Raw genomic sequence first — 19,499 nt, 5'->3', positions numbered from 1 at the left:
CCACCAGCAATGGAAGAGTGTTCCTCTTCCTCCACAACCTCACCAGCATGTGTTCTCACCTGAGGTTTTGATCTTAGCCATTCTGTGTGGTGTAAGGTGGAATCTCAGGGTCATTTTGATTTGTCTTGAAAGGCAAAAAACCCAGAATAGCAAAAACAATTCTTAACAATAAAAAGAACAGCTGGGGGAATCACCATCCCTGACCACAAACTTTACTACAGAGCAATGGTGGTAAAAACTGCAAGGTATTGGTACAGAGACAGACAAGTTGATCAGTGGATTAGAATTGAAGACCCAGAAATAAAACCACACACTTATGAACACCTGATCTTTGACAAAGACACCAAAAATACACAATGGAAAAAATAAAGCATCTTCAATAAATGGTTCTTATCTAACTGGCTGGCTGTATGTAGAAAAATGAAAATAGACCCATATTTGTCACCTTGTACAAAGCTCAAGTCCAAGTAGATCAAGGACCTCAACATAAAACCTATACACTGAATCTAATAGAAGAGAAAGAGGGAAAGAGCTTTGAACTGATTGGCACAGGGGGAAATTTCCTAAACAGAACTCCAATGGCTCATACTCTAAGATCAAGAATTGATAAATGGGACCTCATGAAACTGGAAAGGTTCTGTAAGGGGAAGGACTTAGTCAATAAGACAAATCTCGGCAATCTACAGAGCATGAAAAAATCTTCACTAACCCCACATATGGTAGAGGGCTGATATGCAAGATATATAAAGAACTCAAGAAGCTAACCACCAAAAAACTAAACAACCCAATCAAAAAATGGGGTATAGAACTAAACTGAGAATTCACAACAGAGGAATCTCGAAGGGCTGAGAAGCACCTAAAGAAATGTTCAGCATCCTTAGTCATCAGGGAATTGCAAATCAAAAGGACCCTGAGATTCCACCTTATCTGTGTTTTTTAAAGAAGTCAAAATTCTCACTACAGGATATATGACTCTTCCTTTCATTTGGCCACTTTATAGAACTGTTGATTGGCCTAATTTCAATATTGCATTCCAGGGATTAGATTGGCCTGAGGGAAGGAGAGAGATGGGAGACATCTGTCCAGTGATATTGTCAACACATATGTTTCTTGATTAATTCATTGTCATATATGCAATTCAAAGTCCCCAAAGCAATGACAATAGTAATAGTAATAGCAAAGATTACTTGTCACTGGGGCTAGCCGGTTAAGAGCAGTTGTTGCTCTTCCAGACAACCCAGGTTCAATTCCCAGCACTCACATGGTGGCTCACAGACTTCTGTAACTACAGTTTCAGAGGATCCAACCTCTTCTGGCTTCCAAAGATACCAGACACAGACACTCATGCAGGCAAAACATTCCTATACATAAAACAAAAGTAAATAAATCCAATCTCTAATTATTAAAGATGACTAGTCACAGATCACCACATAAATGGAATAGTAATGAAAAAGCTTGACATACTATAGAAAATACCCAAATCTGACAAGCACAGTGTAAGCACACCTCTGAGGTGTTGAATGGTTTCTTCAGCATGGGGCTGCCACAAACCTGCAGACTGTTTTAAAAAGACGGTCTAATAAAATGAATTATACCTGTATGTACCTGTGCCAGGCCCCAGGGACAGCATCATAAAATGGACCCAAAGTCCCTGTCCCTTATATCATTGTTGTCTGATGGAGACAAGAACATCCAGCTAAAAATGAGAGATGATAAGTGCCCTAAAGCATGATGGGAGAAAATAGGGGAAACTGGATCTTCAGTGTAGTGAGGCGTTTAGGGCAGCATCTTTCTCTAAATGGGAGTGAGTATACAGGAGTCAGGCAAGTGCAACTGAGATGCTTGAGGGAGTGGGAAACAGACTCAGACAGAGGAAAAAGTGGAGACTAAGGGGCTGGCTTGGAGAAGCATGTGTGATCAAGGAGTATTTAATCTGACACTGTAAAAACTGAAGTGATGCAAAACAGTATAAAGAAGAAGGTAAGTGGTGTGCTGACACCCACGCCCCAGATTGACCCACAAGACTATGTGCTCAGGTCAAATCCGAGAATACACAGACAGTATATCCCATAGATAAGTCAGCAGATCTCCTGTCATCCCCATGGGAATCTAACCAGAGCATTGGCATCCTACAGAATCTGTTGTTCACTGATGAAAACGACAATTTGGAAATTAAAGTGATTGACTTTGGGTTCGCACGCCTCAAGCCACCTGACAACCAGCCCCTCAAAACCCCATGCTTCACCCTCCACTACGCAGCACCAGAGCTCCTGACGCACAATGGCTACGATGAGTCCTGTGACCTGTGGAGCTTGGGTGTCATCCTGGTGAGTTCGTCCCACCAGCCATTAAGCCTGGTCTGCTCTTTGGTGGCCTGGTGCTTAGCTCTCACTGCTGTTTGTCTTAAGTTCATGAAAAATCTCCATGTACTGGTCTGTTTTCTGTATAACAAGCAGTGGCCCCACTAATGTATATTTCTGCTTCGTGGATCCTATAATAGAAAAAATGTAGAATTTAGTTATCTTTGGAAAATATAAGTTGCAGTGGTTCATATAGAGTATACATCGTTGTTTTGAAAGAAGCTAGTGTTGTGTTAGACAAAGTATGAAAATAGTGGCTCCTTAATAAAAACACGTATTCTCTGAAATTCTACACTAAACGTGTAAGTAAAAAGAATTGTTTAGGATAAACCGATACATTTAATAGATACAACTAGAAATATAAATAGTTCCTGTGGTAATATGGAGAGAACCTGCTTTTCACAAAGTGTGCATGATGTGAAACTAAAGAAACCTCCAGTATTTCACCTCAAAATAGCCTGACTTGGTCTTCATATATCCTGTAACGCTGCATGTTCAGGAGGACCTTGCAGGTACTGCCGAAGACTAGAACTGAACATCACATTTTGGCACAGTGCTGTGGAGGCTTCTCCCCTCTCTCACTGCATGGACATGGGTTTTTAATCTACCCTGTCTACACAGCGTATGTATATAGGGTGGCTGGGGTTGGTTGGTTTGTTTGTTTCAAACAAGGGACTATTCTCTACAATAGCAGTGCCCACCATTTGTGACTGTGACTATGCTCTGTGATACCATTAACCTGATTTTTATGCTGTTTTTCTTAAACATTTAACCATTAAATGTATGTACATGTTATATTAATTATACCTGTAGTTGGAGTCTCCAACATTTATTGAACCATTCTTTTGGTAATGAGCTGTTAGTATTTGCTCCCCCTTTTTTCACTAATTATAAGCTATAAGGATGAATCTTTCTCATATACACAGTTGCATTTGCCTTTAGTTCCCTTAAATTCCCAGAAAGGTGTCCTTGTTTTCATTTTAACATAGAGGCCTGGACTTTCCTCTGTTAGGGTTGGTACACATCATCAACTCTATGTGAGCACGTTGGATGTTACCCATCTTAGTCTTCAGGTACACACCACTGTTCTTAACGTTGGTAGGCATCCCTTTTAATACGCAGTCTGAGCTTCTTCCATACATGTGGACATTGCTTTGTTTGTTTATGGATTGCCACTTATGAGTTTGCCTATTTTCCTCTAGGCAGCTTTTCTTACAGAGAAAGCTCTAATAAAGATAGTTAACCTTTGTGTTTATCAATAATTGGAAGTGTTTCTGTGGCTTACCTTTTTTTTTGTTTGTAGTAAATAGGATCTTGATTTTATTTTTAGAAAAGTTTAAGGAGAAGTGGTTTTTGCTTTTGAATTTCCATGTGGTAAAATATGTCAGTCTTGTCTTCATGGCATGTGGCTTTGATGTCAGGTTGTCACTGCCCTGCCCTCAATTCAGGGTTCCCGAAATACTCCTTCAGAACCACCATCTTACCTTTACATGGGCCATCTGTATTCCATCTGGGTTTCCCCAGTGGCTAGCCACTTGCTCCTGCAGGTTGGCTCTTTACTTTTAAGCCTTATATGACTTTCATCTGGGCACTTTAAGTCATCATTTATCACTTTCAAACTGAATTTACAAATTTAGGGATAAGAAGTTTAAATAAAAACAAATAAGCAACTTCTGTAGGCAGAGAGTTTTGAGGACTGAAGTTGATGATATTTTTATTAGCATTGTCCTAAAAACATATAAATACAAAAGAGCCCTTCATTTTCTGTATTTTCTTTTTCATTATAAAAGAGATGGTTCTTTAAATTTAGACCCATTGTGACCATAAAGCTCCTTTAAGGTTTGCAAAGAGTCTCAGACATCCAAATAAATGTAGTCAAGCTCTTAAGTATATCCTAATTATTTCTTACATATACATATATTAATTTCATATATGTATGTATGTATGTATGTATATGAAAACAACCCTCTGGGAAGGCAAGGTAGAAGCTGCCCTGCCTAATAGATTTAATGGTTATATGTTTAAGAAGAACAGGATAAAAATTAGGTTAATGGTGTCGTAGAGCATAGTCACAGTCACAGACAACAGGCACTGCCTTCTTTTTACAGTGCACACTGTATTGTACAGACTTCCAGTTTTTTCAGTAGATGATTTATAAGCAAAAAGGTGTCATGAGGCCAGACTTGGTGGCTCATTCCTATATCCCATCACTCAGGCAGCTAGGTAGCAACAGGACTTTCAAGTTCCAGGCCAGCCTAGGGTACAGTATGAAATCCTGTCTCTACAAACAGTACAAAGTGCAAATCATGCACTAGAAACCCTTAAGGTACAGAATTTGTGTATTATTTGAATCCTAATTCCACAAAACCTAATTTAAATTGTTTGTTAAATTCACATTCTAAATATAATTAATTGATATAGCTATAATTATAATATATACCCAGCTTACATAGTGCAATGTTCGTATTACAAAATATGATCATTCATTGGATATCGAATACTACAAAAAAATTACTGCTGTTTGTTTTTTTTTTAGGAGTGACGTCAGTTGTGGTTTGTTAAAGCCTCGTCTTTTGTAGATACATAAGAAAACAGTTGCAGAAGAAAATGAGCAAAATCAGCAACTGATTTTGATCATTTCAAATGATCAAAACAGAGTTTTGCTAATTTCCCCATGAAATGAATGCATCTCAGCTGTCTAGACCCTAACTTCCCTGCAGTAAGCACAAGCAAGCCCAGCATGTATTTGGAGCTCTTTATTTTACTTTAGAATTAGATGCCCCTCTTTCATCTTGCATTTAATAAATTGGAGTGTTTTTAATTAATTATATTATCTTTATTGAATCAAATAAATTACTCCAAGGAAATATAGACTATGTGGTTTGATTATAATTTAGTGTACATCAAGAATGTTCAGTTCTTGTTTGAAATGCTCAGAACTTTAAAGTAGAACTTGGACAGCTTAACAGTCTGCTTGGGCTGCTCATAATACTGCAAAGTGAGTGAAACAGCAGAAACATATTCTCTCATTGTTTTAGAGGTTGGAGCGTGCAAGGCCAGAGGGTTACGAGTGTTAAGGCCATAAGGTGTCTGGTGCAGACCCTCCCTCTGAGGACAGCTGGCTCTCTCCTTATTCAGCCTCTCTGTGGCACGGGGTTGAATAGACAGGACTCTGGCGTCCATTTTCTTAAGGGTACTAATTGGATCAGGACCTTTGCTCATAACTTCCTTTCATCTTCAGTACCTCCAGAAAAGCCTTTTCTCTAAATACAGTTATGTTGGATAATCATATCTAAATTTAGGGGAGATCAAACCTTCCATTCACAACACAATATTTATAACAGTGGTCAGTGGACCCGGAGCATGCCTATGAATTAGCACATGATTCCATTGCAGCATTTTCTCCAAGTGTTTTATTCTTCACCTCATGGTTCTCTTTGTTCTCAAATTTTTGGTTTTTTTAAATGAGAATGTAAGAGAATACAACTCTGAATGTCTACTATTTTTCTGCATTTGCATTTTATAATTCCCCTATGTGCATGTTCTGTCAATATGTATATACACACGTAAAACATGTTCAAACATACATATATATATAATCATATATATGTATAGTTATACCTTTTATTTTTTTGCTATACTGTTTGCAATTAAAGATAGAAAGTTATTCTTTATAGAATTTGATGGCTAGCTGTTAAACAAAAATTGTGAGATCTCATCCCCCATTGATTGGGGCTACCCTAGGTATAAAAATAATTGTCAATTGTGATGTCATAAAAGCTGTGCTCCTTCATTTTGCAAGTCTTTGAAATGTTACTTTGGTGATAGACATTGTCTCTGAAATCCAGTGATGCTTACTGTAGTAGCAGATAAATTATGCTCATAGAGTTAGTATTAGCTTACTGTCATGGCGTGACAGTGGTTTTTGCAGTTATTCTGATTTTTTTTTAACTTTCTTTTATCATGGCAGTATACAATGCTGTCAGGGCAGGTGCCATTCCAGTCTCATGACAGAAGTTTAACATGCACCAGTGCAGTAGAAATCATGAAGAAAATTAAAAAGGGAGATTTCTCCTTTGAAGGAGAAGCATGGAAGAATGTATCCCAAGAGGCTAAAGATTTGATTCAAGGTAAGGCACTAGAGAAATCTCACTGTGCCCAGTACAGAAGTCTGTGTTTATTAATTGTTCCAGAAATCCATGAGGATTCTCCAAGTCTTGCCAGGTGGCTCGTCTTCTTTTTTTCTGGAACTCTCCCTTATAATCTCATCCCATTTGCAGCATGCACTACCATGGCTCCTGTTGGCATCTTCTTACAAACCCTAAACAAACCTCGTCTTTTCTTGTGTGCTTTTCCCAACTATGTTTAACCGGTGTTGTGCATTTTGCTGCTGTACTGGTCCCCTCAGGTCAGAATAGCTGTCTTTGTCTCTTCTATGTCTCCCACTCTCTCCTCTTTGAGTGCCTGCCCTTAAGTCTCTAGTGCCTTACCACATTCCTTATCCGAGACGATGGTTAGTGTTGGTTTTTCTGGAACTTACCAAGGCACCAGTGGTGTCCTTCTGAGGGCTGGTTATTTTCTCCTGCTTGAAAAACCTCAAGCCCTGGCTTACAGCCTCATAGAAATGATCTCTTGTGACCTTTTCTTAAAATCCAGTGCCCTCAAGTGGATTTAGGTATATATGAAAATACTTATGTAGGCGGTAAAGGCTTATTGAAGCAGTCATGTTGCAAGAACATAATTGACCTTCATGTATCTGAGGCTGTTTGTTAAACTATGTTTAAAGTGGAAAGCTATAAAATTTAAATGCCTTATTCCTGCAGGGCTTCTTACAGTTGATCCAAATAAAAGGCTGAAAATGTCTGGTTTGAGATACAATGAATGGCTTCAGGATGGCAGTCAGCTGTCCTCCAATCCTCTGATGACTCCAGACATTCTGGGATCTTCAGGAGCAGCTGTGCACACCTGTGTGAAAGCAACCTTTCATGTGAGGCCCTGTTCTGTGTGCGAGCTCTGAATCATGTGTTGTGATTGGGTAGCTTTGAAGACAGTCTCCATAAATACATAAAACAATTGTGCAATTTAAAATATAGGTGTGTTTATAAACTGCTTCATGTTGTGAACATAACATGAACAGAAAGCACATGGCAGATTGGAGTTACTGCTAACTCACCAAACACTAGCTATTTAGAATTTGTTTCTGGAGGGGGACAGTAATCCGACATTTGAACATTTGAAAATTCAAACATATGTAAGAGCTCTCTCAAATGAAAAATCATTTCCTAGGAACAGTGTACAACAGAACACTGGGAACTGAGGCCTGGGTGAAAGTCCACCACTTAGCACTCTTAGTGCCCAGCAGAGAAGGAAGGGTGTGGAGTAGAGGAGTTGTCCCAAGCAGAGGCAAATGAGTGCACAGAATTAGTGCAAGATGAGCTGAAAGAGGCATAAAGAATGTGAAGGGATTGTCCTGGGGAAGGAGAAGGAATGGCACTTCTGCTGCCTCAGAAGAGGATCTGACAAGTGTGCAGTGGGAAGGAATGGAGAGAATGGCTTCAGGAATCCAGTTCTTCCTGGGGGCATGTGATGTGAGGCAGTCAGGCATCACTGTGGCACTTTCCCACATGACGGAAATTCAGGAGAGAGTTGATAGTGGCAGCTCACACCTGTAATCTCAGCACCTGGGAGGTGGAGGCAGGAGAATCAGCCCCAGGTTATTCTTGGCTACTTACAAGTCTGAGGTCAGCGTGAGCTACTTGAGGCCCCGTCTCAATAGTTAGCATAACACAGGAGCTGGAGAGATGAGTCAGTAATGAATAGCGCTGCTTGCTCTTGAGTGGACCTGAGTTAAATTCCCAGCACTTACGTGGTAGCTCACAGTGGTGAATAATTCCACTCCATTCCAGGTGATCGAATCCCCTCTTCTGGCCTCTGCAGACACAGACATACATACAAGCAAAACACCTCCTCATATAAAATAAAATACTTTAGTTAGCACAAGAAAAGCAACAAAGAGAAGTAATGATGGCTCTGGGACAGCTCAGCTGGTACAATTCACACAGGGTCTCGGTGTCACAGCACTTGCCTGCCCTGTGCGAGGCCTGTCTCCACACTGGCACGGGACAACTTTGTCCCTGTCATGAGAACTGATGCAAATGTTTTTCTGAGTTTTGTTCCAAGAGCAACTTGGAACTGTGGTTGCCAGAAAAACTGCTTCTGCTTCAAGTCAAACCTCCTAGAGAATCCTGAGTGCTGTGATCCTCATGTCCCCTACCCACCCCTTTCTCCGCAGGCCTTTAACAAATATAAGAGAGAAGGGTTTTGCCTGCAGAATGTGGATAAGGCCCCTTTGGCTAAGAGGAGGAAAATGAAGAGGACCAGCACCAGCACAGAGACTCGCAGCAGCTCCAGCGAGAGCTCCCGTTCCTCCTCCTCCCAGTCCCACGGCAAGACAACGCCTACCAAGACGCTGCAGCCCAGCAATCCCACCGAAGGCGGTAACCCAGACACCCTCTTCCAGTTCTCAGACTGACCCTTGCACCTCAGCTCCCTCAGCATGTGCCTGAGGTATGTTCCGTGCTTTAAAAGATGTGTCTCGCTGTTCTCATTGGAATCTGCCTCGTGACGAATATTTTTGGGGGAAGCCTATTTGGTTATCCTTGTCCAAAAGCACTGGACAGCGTTACTGTGAATGGAGGACAGGTGAGAGATACTTTTTAGCAGACTAACGTGATGCCAGCTCGAGATTCTTCTTGAAACAGCAAAGGTTTCTGTAACTTTAGTGACTGGTTAGCTAAGTCACAGATTTTCACCCAGGTGTTTTCACCAAGATGTCTGCCAAGAAGACTTGAAGACTTCTGCCATGCCTGGTGGACAAGGAAAATTTTTAAGAGACTTTGCACCTTTTGGGTAGTGATTTACCAGAGAGAAAGGTCTGTTTTCAAAAAAGATGCTATAATGAATTTTATGTGTGGCTTGTTTCTTAAAAGAGAATTTAACTTATTGTTTTTATTTTATGGTCATATATGCTGATAATCTGCTATTATTAATTGTTTTCTAAAAAGTGAAATAAGTATTTAAGAACTTAAGGTCCTATGCTTTGCACCTGGGACCCATCCGAGATGCATGCTAAGCTATGTTTGTTTTTAATTTTACACTGCTCTTTCCTGGCAGTTTGTTTTAATGGTTATTGCAGGAATTAAGGTACATGTCTCTTGGTTTTATGTAATATGGCACTTTATAAAATAGTATGAGTATTGCAGTCTGTCTTAGAAGGTGCACTGTGTCACGCATAGGTACTGTACTTTACCATTCTTCTTCTTATCGACTTAAATTTGTCCTCACATCTCTCTTCTGCTTTCTATGCAGCAAGTAGAAAGGGATGTGTTGTCTGATGACTCATTCGCCACTTATGCACCCATCCGAAGGAAAGTAAAGGGAATTCTATTCAACACTGTGCTTCACATCTGTACACTGTGTTGCCCTACAGCGAGCCAGCTCCTCCTGTAGGCAGAGATTATGTACATAATATTTTAGAACCATAACCTATACTTGTTTTGAAATGTTTCTGTTAAATTTTAAATCCACAGAGCATTTTATAAACTTATGCAGAGCACTTTTATTGCTCAAACGTTCTGAATTCATACAGACAAGTGCTATGCCGTGAAGATATTTCATTGAAAGACTGCTGCATTTTAAAGTACAAACTAATTAATTCCCTATGCAAAAAAAGGAAGTCATAGGATTTGTATGTTTTTTTTTTTCTTTAAAGCCATTACATGGAATGTCAAGACTGAGAAAAATGATCTTCACTATGTTTACAAGAACTGTGCTTAAAAGGATAGTGTCTAACATGTTTATTTGACAGTTGTGTTAATGATAACCTCGTTAGCATTAGTTTGGAATTTGGACACTATACCTATTTATCTCTTTCTTAAGGTAATAGCAGCATTAATCTCAATCTGTGATGAATACTAAAAATAACTGCATTCTGTGTAATGGTAATATATTTATTACTAAGTCAATGTACATATTAATAGTATAGGCAACAAAATGGCAAATATTAAAATATTTTCAAGATATTATATTATCCTGTTCACTTTTTGTTCACAGTAATTACTGGGGATATTTTTTGATACTCTGGCCAAATGGCTATATAATTCTCAATGAGTCAATAAAAATTTTATACTCCTAGCTTTGGGTCATTTCTAGTAATGATAGGAAACTCTGTGAATTACTAATAAAATGTAGCTGTTTCACAAAAATGTGATGCCCTTGGGCAGAGGTTTTTAATAAGAATATGTCCACTTATTTTTACACTGGGTATATCTAGGTTATATTTGGAAATGTATAAGTTAGTTCTTGAAGTTATTCGTAAATGTGTATCCTGTAGGAAATACGAGTTACAAAGTACAAACTAAGGAGACTGTTGCCAACAGAAATTATCCAGAAAAGGGGTTCAATTCCCTCATGATTGATTAGTTCATTGTGAATATTGGAAATTGATGGGTTCTTCATTTCTTCACCTGGTATCTTCTGGAGGATTCGATAGTCACTGAGACAGGCAAAAGGCAGGTAGAGGAAGAAGAGGAAGCTTGCTGTCTGTGAACTGGTCAGACTAATCGAATCTTCTACAGGGAGCTTGGAAAAGATTCGAAACTTCAGCAAGATGCTGTCACTGTCACCGGTATAGAAGTGCTTGAAAGGCAGCACAGAATGATCCCTTGCAGATTCTGTTAGTGGACAGCAAGGTTCCTTTAGAAACCACAGAACCTCTAGTTGCTCACATCAAAATGAAACAATAAAAATGCTGCATACAAAAATACTAAGTGAGGGGCTGGAGAGATGGCAGCAGTTAAGAACAGGCACTTTTCTTGGCAGAGAAAGATGTGAGTTCCGTTCCCAGCATCCATGTCACCCAGCTCTCAACAAGCCTGGAGTTGCAGCTGCAGAGCATCCCATGCGTCTTCCTGTGCACAGAAATATTAAGTGAAATGACTTTTGATTTGAGGAGTAAAATAGAAGTAGGTGAGAGAAAAATCAATCTCTGCTTTAAGTTCCTTTTTTTAACAATGGTTTTGGCTGTAGAGTCAAATTATCCTACCAGTCTTTATTGATTACATTGTATGTAATTTATGCCACTGTATATCCCGAGTCACACATGGTGTAATTGTGTATGTCTAATACATTGAAAGGCAAGGATATGAGAGGGGAACAAAACTAAAGTAGAGGGCTTTCTTGTAATAACTATGCCAGATCCTGCTGCTGAATGAACTAATTTAGCTCTCTTGAAATCCATCGGTTCTTCCAAACCGCTATAAAAACCATTTAACTATTGGAATGAAGTGAATTTCAACACGATTATCTGTCTTGAAGTTGCAGGCTCATGTGTGCATGAAAACTGCCTTTTTCTTTTGAGATTAACTGCTAATTAAGTAATTATGCAAATGGCTGTATTTTAAATGCGAGGTGGTTATTTTGAAGAATTCTACTAGGGTAACAATGAGTGATTTGTTTGTTTGTTTTTTAATAAAGAAAATCCTTTATCTAAATATGAACTCAAGTATTTTATAAAAGCATATAATTTATTGTCTACTTGTTCACTGTTCTTCTATTTCTTTTCTTTTTCTGATTTTTCAAGACAGGGTTTCTCTGTGTGTAGCCCTGGCTGGCCTGGAACTCAGAGGTCTGCCTGCCTCTGCCTCCTGAGTGCTGGAGTTACAGCGTGCCACCCCATTTAGCCACTTTTCTTCTATTTCAGACTTCTACTTTTGTTAGATTTATTAAGAATAAGCTGCCTTAAAATGTTGGAAGTTTCACATTATTGGCTCTTAGAGCTTCTGATTACTTTCAGGTGTTTTCCCAGAGATCAGCAACAAGCATCATTTAGGGTGCTGGCAACATCTCTAATAGTCTTTGGTCTTCTAAGTTAAATTCTTAACATGTTCCTTACATTCTGTCAGAATAATTGTCTCTCTCTCTCTCTCTCTCTCTCTCTTTTTTTTTTTTTTTTTTTTTTACTGGGCTATTTTGAACCTCTTTTAAGCCCACCAAATAGCTCTTAATTTTTTTCCATTTTTTTGTTAGGTATTTAGCTCATTTACATTTCCAATGCTATACCAGAAGTCCCCCATACCCCACCCCACTCCCCTACCCACCCACTCCCCCTTTTTGGCCCTGGCGTTCCCCTGTACTGGGGCATATAAAGTTGGCAAGTCCAATGGGCCTCTCTTTCCAGTGATGGCCTATTAGGCCATCTTTTGATACATATGCAGCTAGAGTCAAGAGCTCCGGGGTACTGGTTAGTTCATATTGTTGTTCCACCTATAGGGTTGCAGTTCCCTTTAGTTCCTTGGGTGCTTTCTCTAGCTTCTCCATTGGGGGCCCTGTGATCCATTCAATAGCTGACTGTGAGCATCCACTTCTGTGTTTGCTAGGCCCTGGCATAGTCTCACAAGAGACAGCTATATCTGGGTCCTTTCAGCAAAATCTTGCTAGTGTATGCAATGGTGTCAGCGTTTGGAAGCTGATCATGGGATGGATCTCTGGATATAGCAATCACTAGATGGTCCATCCTTTCGTCACACTTCCAAATTTTGTCTCTGTAACTCCTTCCATGTCTCTTAGAAGAATTATTTTAATGAAATATCTTTAATCTAAACTGCTGGCCTCTCAAATGTCTTCTTAAATCCAAACATCCCAATTTTCACTCTTTAATTATACTATGTGAATGCCTACTGCCACATCATAGCAAGCGCTTGTGAAATACAAGTCACTGTTTGGGTTTCACTTGTGATGGTTTGGTTGGTTGGTTTGATTTGGTTTGGTTTGGTTTGGTTTGGTTTGGTTTGGTTTGGTTTGGTTTGAGACATAACCCTGGCTGTCCTGGAACTCACTATGTTGACTAAGCTTCCCTCAAATGCACAGAAATTCACCCCTATTGGTAGGATTAAAGTCAGTGCACTGTCATGCCTGGCCCCTGTTAATTACTTTAAAATTCAAGGATGGGGGAACCCAGAAGACCCACAGAAGAAGAGGAAGTATGCCTCAGATGTTATAGGTATTGTATATCCTGCGTGAAGAAAACAACTACTGCAGCAATGCAAGCTTTATCTCCGTCTTGTTAGGTAACTGCACTCTCAATTGTGCCATGCTTTGGAAAGAATGTTTTCTTTAAGAATAGTTATTTATTTGGTGAGCATGGTGTCACACGTCTGTAATTGCAGCACTTAAGAGGCTGAGATGGGGTTAGGAGATCCAGGCCTGCTTCCCCTGCTTAGTGATTTCTGTGAGGGAAAAGAGATGGTGGCATAGAGTATTTGATGAGCCTCGCTTCCATCATTGTCATTGTCACTTGCTTTGGAGCTTCCTCTGTACTCTGCTGAGCTTTCTTTACGCATCCAGTTCTATACCCTGTTTAATCATAGACACTAGCTCATTTCACCCCGAGGGATTCTTCCCTCCCTCTGGCTTCCTGTACATCCTAACTGGTGAATTTGGGAAGTAAGCAGGTGCCATGTTCCTTCTCTCCCTAATGCTGAGCTGAAAAGGAGCCCCCAGGATGGGTGCTGTGGATTGATAACCAACCATCCCTTTGTCATTTCTAACCATGGGGAAAGGTTAACACTTTGTATTAGGAGACTTATAATAGAAGACAGGATTCAGCAGGCTTCATTTCTGTCATGCACCTGCTGGGATAGGAGGAAGGCTTGTAGTATTTTCTTAGCGCTACTTGGCTGAGTGTAAGATTTTGAGTTCTTGAGTAAGATTTGTATTTCCGGCAGCATCTGCTCGTCAGATCATAGGATCCTGGGGCCCTGCCTCTCACTGTGCCGTTTACTTCAGCCTCTTGGGTTGCATGACACTTTGCAACTCAGGTGTTTATAAAAATTCCTCTATTTTGAAAATCCAGTTTTATTCTTGTCCCTTTGTACATTAAGAAGGTTTTTAAATCTTTGCTTTGAAATCCTATGTTTTTTTAAAAAAAAAAAATGTAAGCACATTTTGAAAAAAAAAATGTGGCTTGATTTCTCTGACATTTCTTCTTATAGACAGATTTGGAAATTATCATTTATGTAGTTTGCTCTGCTTTAAAACCCAGTGAGATTAAAGTACCCGACATTTTGCCTCCAGTGATCGTTTTCAGTTTATGAGGGTGGTTGTATAGACATGAGCCCCTCCTGCAGGAATGATTATGTGACAGCTGTCCTCACTAAATACCCACGACTGTGGTGAGCATTTGCTTATTCTTCACAGTTTCCCTTAGGTGCTCTACTCCTGTCGTCCTGCTGGCTGAGACTACGAGCACGGGTGAAAGGACCGCTTAGTACATAATAATGCTCATAGTCTCTTGGTGAGAGAGAAGGACAGCAGATGCTGTGGACTTAGAACCTGAATCCTTAAGTACCAAGGTGTGGGGAAGCAGCTCTAGAAACCTCACTGGCACGACTTGGTTGAGAGGAAACCACATGCACACACAGAGGAGGAGTTCCTGAGGTTGGCGCTCCGGGTGCAGCTGGCATAGTTCTCTCAGAGGTGGCACACACCCGCCGGTGTGGGGCAGAAAACTTGGTGAGAATAATTGAAGCCGAGATCAGTGATAAAACTGTTCTTTCACAGCTTTTGACAAGTTAAGAATCCATCTCACCAAAAGATAAAGGAGAAAGGGAAAAGAGTGACTTTCCTCAGGTTCTGTGTGGATAATTGGGAGCCAGAGCCCAGTTGCCTTAGATCAGATGAACCCCCTTCCTCTCCATGACACTGGCTTGCTTGACTACACTGGAGTTATGTTGTTCCCACATTTGGTATGTGTCCTTTCTCTTGTATCACTTTTCCATTTTCAAGTTAATAAGTCTGTGTACAGTGAGGAGCCCTACCTGACCTCAGTGAGAAGGGGATTTTTTTTGTATGTGTGTGGAAAAGTGACCCTTAATGGAAGCATGCTGGAACTGTTCATAGCTGATGTGATCACTGACTGTTGGTGTTAAGTCCGCCATATTAACGTTCGTTTTCCATGTGTCCCACTTCCTCCTTGACTCATATTTGCCTTACACCCTCTTCTTTTAAACACAAGGTTTTGCATTATGTATTTTTAAAGCCTATATTTTATTGATGTTTGATTGTCTCCTTTTTGCTATCCATTCTGTCTCACTCTTCTGTATTTCCACCTGAGATTATCTTTTCTGTCTGGAGCATTCTTTTTGAAACGGAGTCAGGTGGGGTTGTAGAGACAGCTCCGTGGTTAAAAGTACACAGGGTTCTTGCCCAGGACTGTAGTTTTTATATTAGGCAGCTCACAGGCACCATAACTCTAGCTCCAGGGGGACCCAGTGCCTCTGGCCCCCTGCTGCGTACACTTAGGTGGACCCATACACAGACATGTAATTAAACGTGAAAACAAATCTAAGATGAGTTTAAAGATAGATGAGTTCACATCATGCAAAAATCAGCACTTTTGACAGAAGACAGCTATGACATCACTACCTTGTATCCTCTTACAGAATTACTGTCATATGTGGTCTGTCCTTGACTTTAAAAACTTCATTATATGACACAGTGCTTCTTTTAATGCCAGACTTGCCTTCAGTGGGTTCTCTTGGTTTTTGTTTTTCTAAATATTTTGCTTTTATTTTTCCTAACACCTTTGTTGGAATACAATGTATTAACAGCACGAATCAAACACTAAAAATGCACAGTTCAGTGTTGCCTTTATTTTTGAAGTGTACTGCTGAATATGCAGTCCTAGGTTTGCCACTTTTAAAATACTGTTACATTCCTTAAAATCTGTGGCAAACTCAGTTCTAAGTCTTATTTCGAAGAGAAAGTATCTTTTCTCTAGCTAGATGGGAGGGAGAAAGTTGAAACAAGTTACAAATTATCTCCCCATTTTTTCCATCCTCTTTCCCTGTGGTTAAACCTATTTTTACCAACCTGTCTTCTAGTTCACTGGGTCTCTCTTCTCCTATGTCTATTGAACTTGAAATTTAATTTTCTATATTATGTCAAGGTCTAAAATACTCATTGATTCTTCCATATACCCAAGTCCCTAGGGAATTCCCATTCTTCCTTTTTTATATTCTTGAACATATTAATTAAAATTATCTCAGCTCTCAAAAAAGAAAAAAATCAGATTGAATTACCTCATATTGGTTGTTTCTGTTATCCACATTTTCTCTTAGGTTTCAGTCGTTTCCTCTTGTTTTTTGGTTTGCCTTGTGAGCTGATCAAGCATCTTACATTGTGGTTTTAAGATCACAGAAGCTCTGGGTTATGTGGTCTCTATGAGGGCTACGTTTTCTTCTGGCTGTTACATGAAATGTAGACAGAGCATCATGACTGCATCAGGGATTGGTGTTTGGGTGAATTGGGGCTTACATACTAAACTTAGCTGTTACTCCTAGCAATTGGCTGCTATGGGTTTCAATTGGCCCAACTGAAAATCTGGGGTATTTATCGGGGCCACTTTACCATAATGATCCTGAATTCGCACATTTGTCTGCTCAGCACCAAGAGCTGCCAAGACTTCTGGCCAATTCTTTCAGCTTCCAGTTAGCTTAGGCCTCCATGTGTACACATACACACACACCACACCACACCACACATACACTACACATACTACACACACACATATAAACCACATATATACCACACACACACACACACACACCACTGTTTTAAAACAAGGGAAAAAAAGTAATGAAACCCATAGGAACAAATTTATGGAGAGCAAAGGAATCTCTGGAAGGAATTCATTTTTTGTGTGTGTGTGTGTGAGACAAGAGGCCTGATCATCAGTTCTCTGAGGTTTCTTATTTTAACTTCAGTTTTTGAAAAACATTTCACAGGTGACTAAGCCCTCATTAAATGTATCAAGATGCTTAAAAGTGGTTTGGTGTTCTTAAGTCAGTCTTCCAGAAGAGCTTAAATGTCAGCGTTATCAAGAAAAAAAATGCATGCTGGGTACCTACCACTATTAAACACTTCAGTCACCTGAAGTGTTTCAAAAACTGCATCCACTCTGGAGTGTCTGCACGTTTAATCTCAGCACCTGGGAGGTGGGGGCAGGAGGATCATGAGACCAGTTTCCTCATGTAGGGGCTGGAGAGATAGCTAAGCAGTTCAGAGCACTTGCTCTTACAGAGGAGCCAATTCTTAGAATCTCCATAGCAGCTCACAACCATCTGTAGAACCTAGTACCAGGGAGTCCAACCCTCTCTGACTTCTGAGGGTACCTGGCACACACATGATGCATAGACATATATGTTATCAAAATACTCATAAGCATAAAATAAATAAATCTTATTATTAGGAATGCTAAAGAATGATTTTCTCATCCACTTAAGTGAGTTTGAGACCAGCTTGGGTTAAATGAGACCCCGTTGAAAGAAAAGGAAAGAAGGGTGGGGGGAGGAAAAATCTAAAGAAGAATTATCTTTCTTCTCCAAACACAGAGTCAAAAGGTAAATGTTGTATTGCTGGGGCTTGAACTCTGGGCCTTTGTGCACGCCAGGTAAGGAAGGATTCTACCACTGGGCTACACAGCCACCTAATGGTTTGTACTACTAATTATAGTAGTGGTTTCGTTTTCACGTGGTAAAAACCAGTCAAAAAAAGTAGAATTTCATTATATGTGGTAGTTCTAAAAACTCTTAAGAAGCATTTCAAGGGCTGAGCAGTAGCCCTGAGCACCCAGGCTTGGTGTTTGGAAAGGTGGCTCTCTCTCTAAGCACAAATGCCCGCACACTGCGTAATGCCATTTAGAGTAAAGATGCAGAATGACTAGAACCACAGATGTTGGAAGGTCTGTGATTGCCACGGACCGCTGGGAGTGGGAAATGGAGGTGACCACTTAGACTGTTGAATGAGGTAACAGGGCATGGGGTGATGAGGTGGTCTGGAACTAGGTAGCTGTAATAGTTTACGGTGTTGTGCATACTCTAAAACATCTGAGTGGCACATTTGAAATGATTGCTGTGGGGGGAGATGTGCTGTCCAGAGTGGCCTCTTAACACCTGAGCCGGGGAGAGCCTTCCCCTGCCACTTCCCAAATAACTGGAAACTGGAGGAGTCTGACCTTCATTTTAATTTTTAAAACTGCAAAATAACAATAAAACCTCTAGAAAAAATAGTCACTTGAGAAATGGCCCAAACAAGAACACCTGACTGAAGAGTGTCAACCAGCCCTCATTAACATGATAGATATTACCTTTGGGGACAAAATAGTCTCTTATAGATGACACCAGTATTCTAGCTGGAGGGAAGGGGGCCATGTTTTCCCAGTGCCTAACAGACCAGAGTGCTGTCTGTGTGTTGCTGTTGACCACATCGAGCTTCCTGCTCTCGTGGTTAATCCGGAGAGCTAGTTGCCCTAATGAGAGCACTGGATTCCCCTTTCAGCTCTTTCCCTGTTTGGTGTGGGCTTCCTGGACTCTAGATCCTGTGTTTACTGACGCTCTCAAAGGCACGTTCAGCTGCACCGGCTAATTGAACGGTTACATACTCAGTACAAAGCCATTTGAAGCATTGACCTTTCAAGCAATCAAAATACTTTTAAAAGTTGCAGAAATATCTTTCATATCTCTCATAACTCCAACATTTACCAATTTTTAAAAACAGTGCTCGAGGTGAAGACACAAACCCGGGTCTTTTTGATTGAGACCAGATCCACACCTCCAGCCCCCAAAGGCCTTTAGCTTGGTTAATTTATATTCGTAACACCTAAAAAAGTTTATCAGTGTAACACTGAACTCAAAGATCTTTTTATCCCCTGACTGAGACGTCACATGATATAACATTAGTTTCTGGAGGAGGCAAAGATGAACTGTTTTGGAGAGAACAAAATAGGTTTTAAATTTTTCAGAGTGCTTTTATTAGCAAATATAAATAGATTTTTTTTCAAACTGCAGATTGTTTTTTTCATAAGATATTAATGTGAATATATTACCATATAATAAAATTAGAACTAAATTTTTGAGTGGCAAACTTTTTAAAAATTATTTGTACTGATAATTATTGAAATGTTTTCTTTAATATATTTGGAATAAAATACACCCACATGTAAGAACATGAATAAGTATCATATTGCATCATAGTCTAGTTCTTTATCTTTTTAAAAGCTAGAATAGGCTGGGAGATAAAGAC

General features: G+C 39.9%; 1 protein-coding gene across 1 annotated transcript in view; it reads left to right on the top strand.

The window, feature by feature from the left end:
- The window catches only part of Rps6ka5 (ribosomal protein S6 kinase A5), a 172,188-nt gene extending 160,292 nt beyond the window's left edge, over positions 1–11,896 (top strand). The window contains exons 14-17 of the mRNA XM_021178733.2: positions 2,136–2,327; positions 6,331–6,490; positions 7,184–7,347; positions 8,653–11,896. Coding sequence (XP_021034392.1) covers positions 2,136–2,327; positions 6,331–6,490; positions 7,184–7,347; positions 8,653–8,892 — 756 coding nt within the window. The 3' untranslated portion in view covers positions 8,893–11,896. The remainder of the gene's footprint in view (positions 1–2,135; positions 2,328–6,330; positions 6,491–7,183; positions 7,348–8,652) is intronic.
- Positions 11,897–19,499: the final 7,603 nt, after the last annotated feature.

Source organism: Mus caroli, unplaced genomic scaffold (genome assembly GCF_978045245.1).
Source record: "Mus caroli unplaced genomic scaffold, Mus_caroli_1 scaffold_14, whole genome shotgun sequence".
Taxonomy (NCBI): domain Eukaryota; kingdom Metazoa; phylum Chordata; class Mammalia; order Rodentia; family Muridae; genus Mus; species Mus caroli.
The sequence above is the reverse complement of the archived record's forward strand: the minus strand, read 5'-3'. Positions and strand labels throughout refer to the sequence as shown.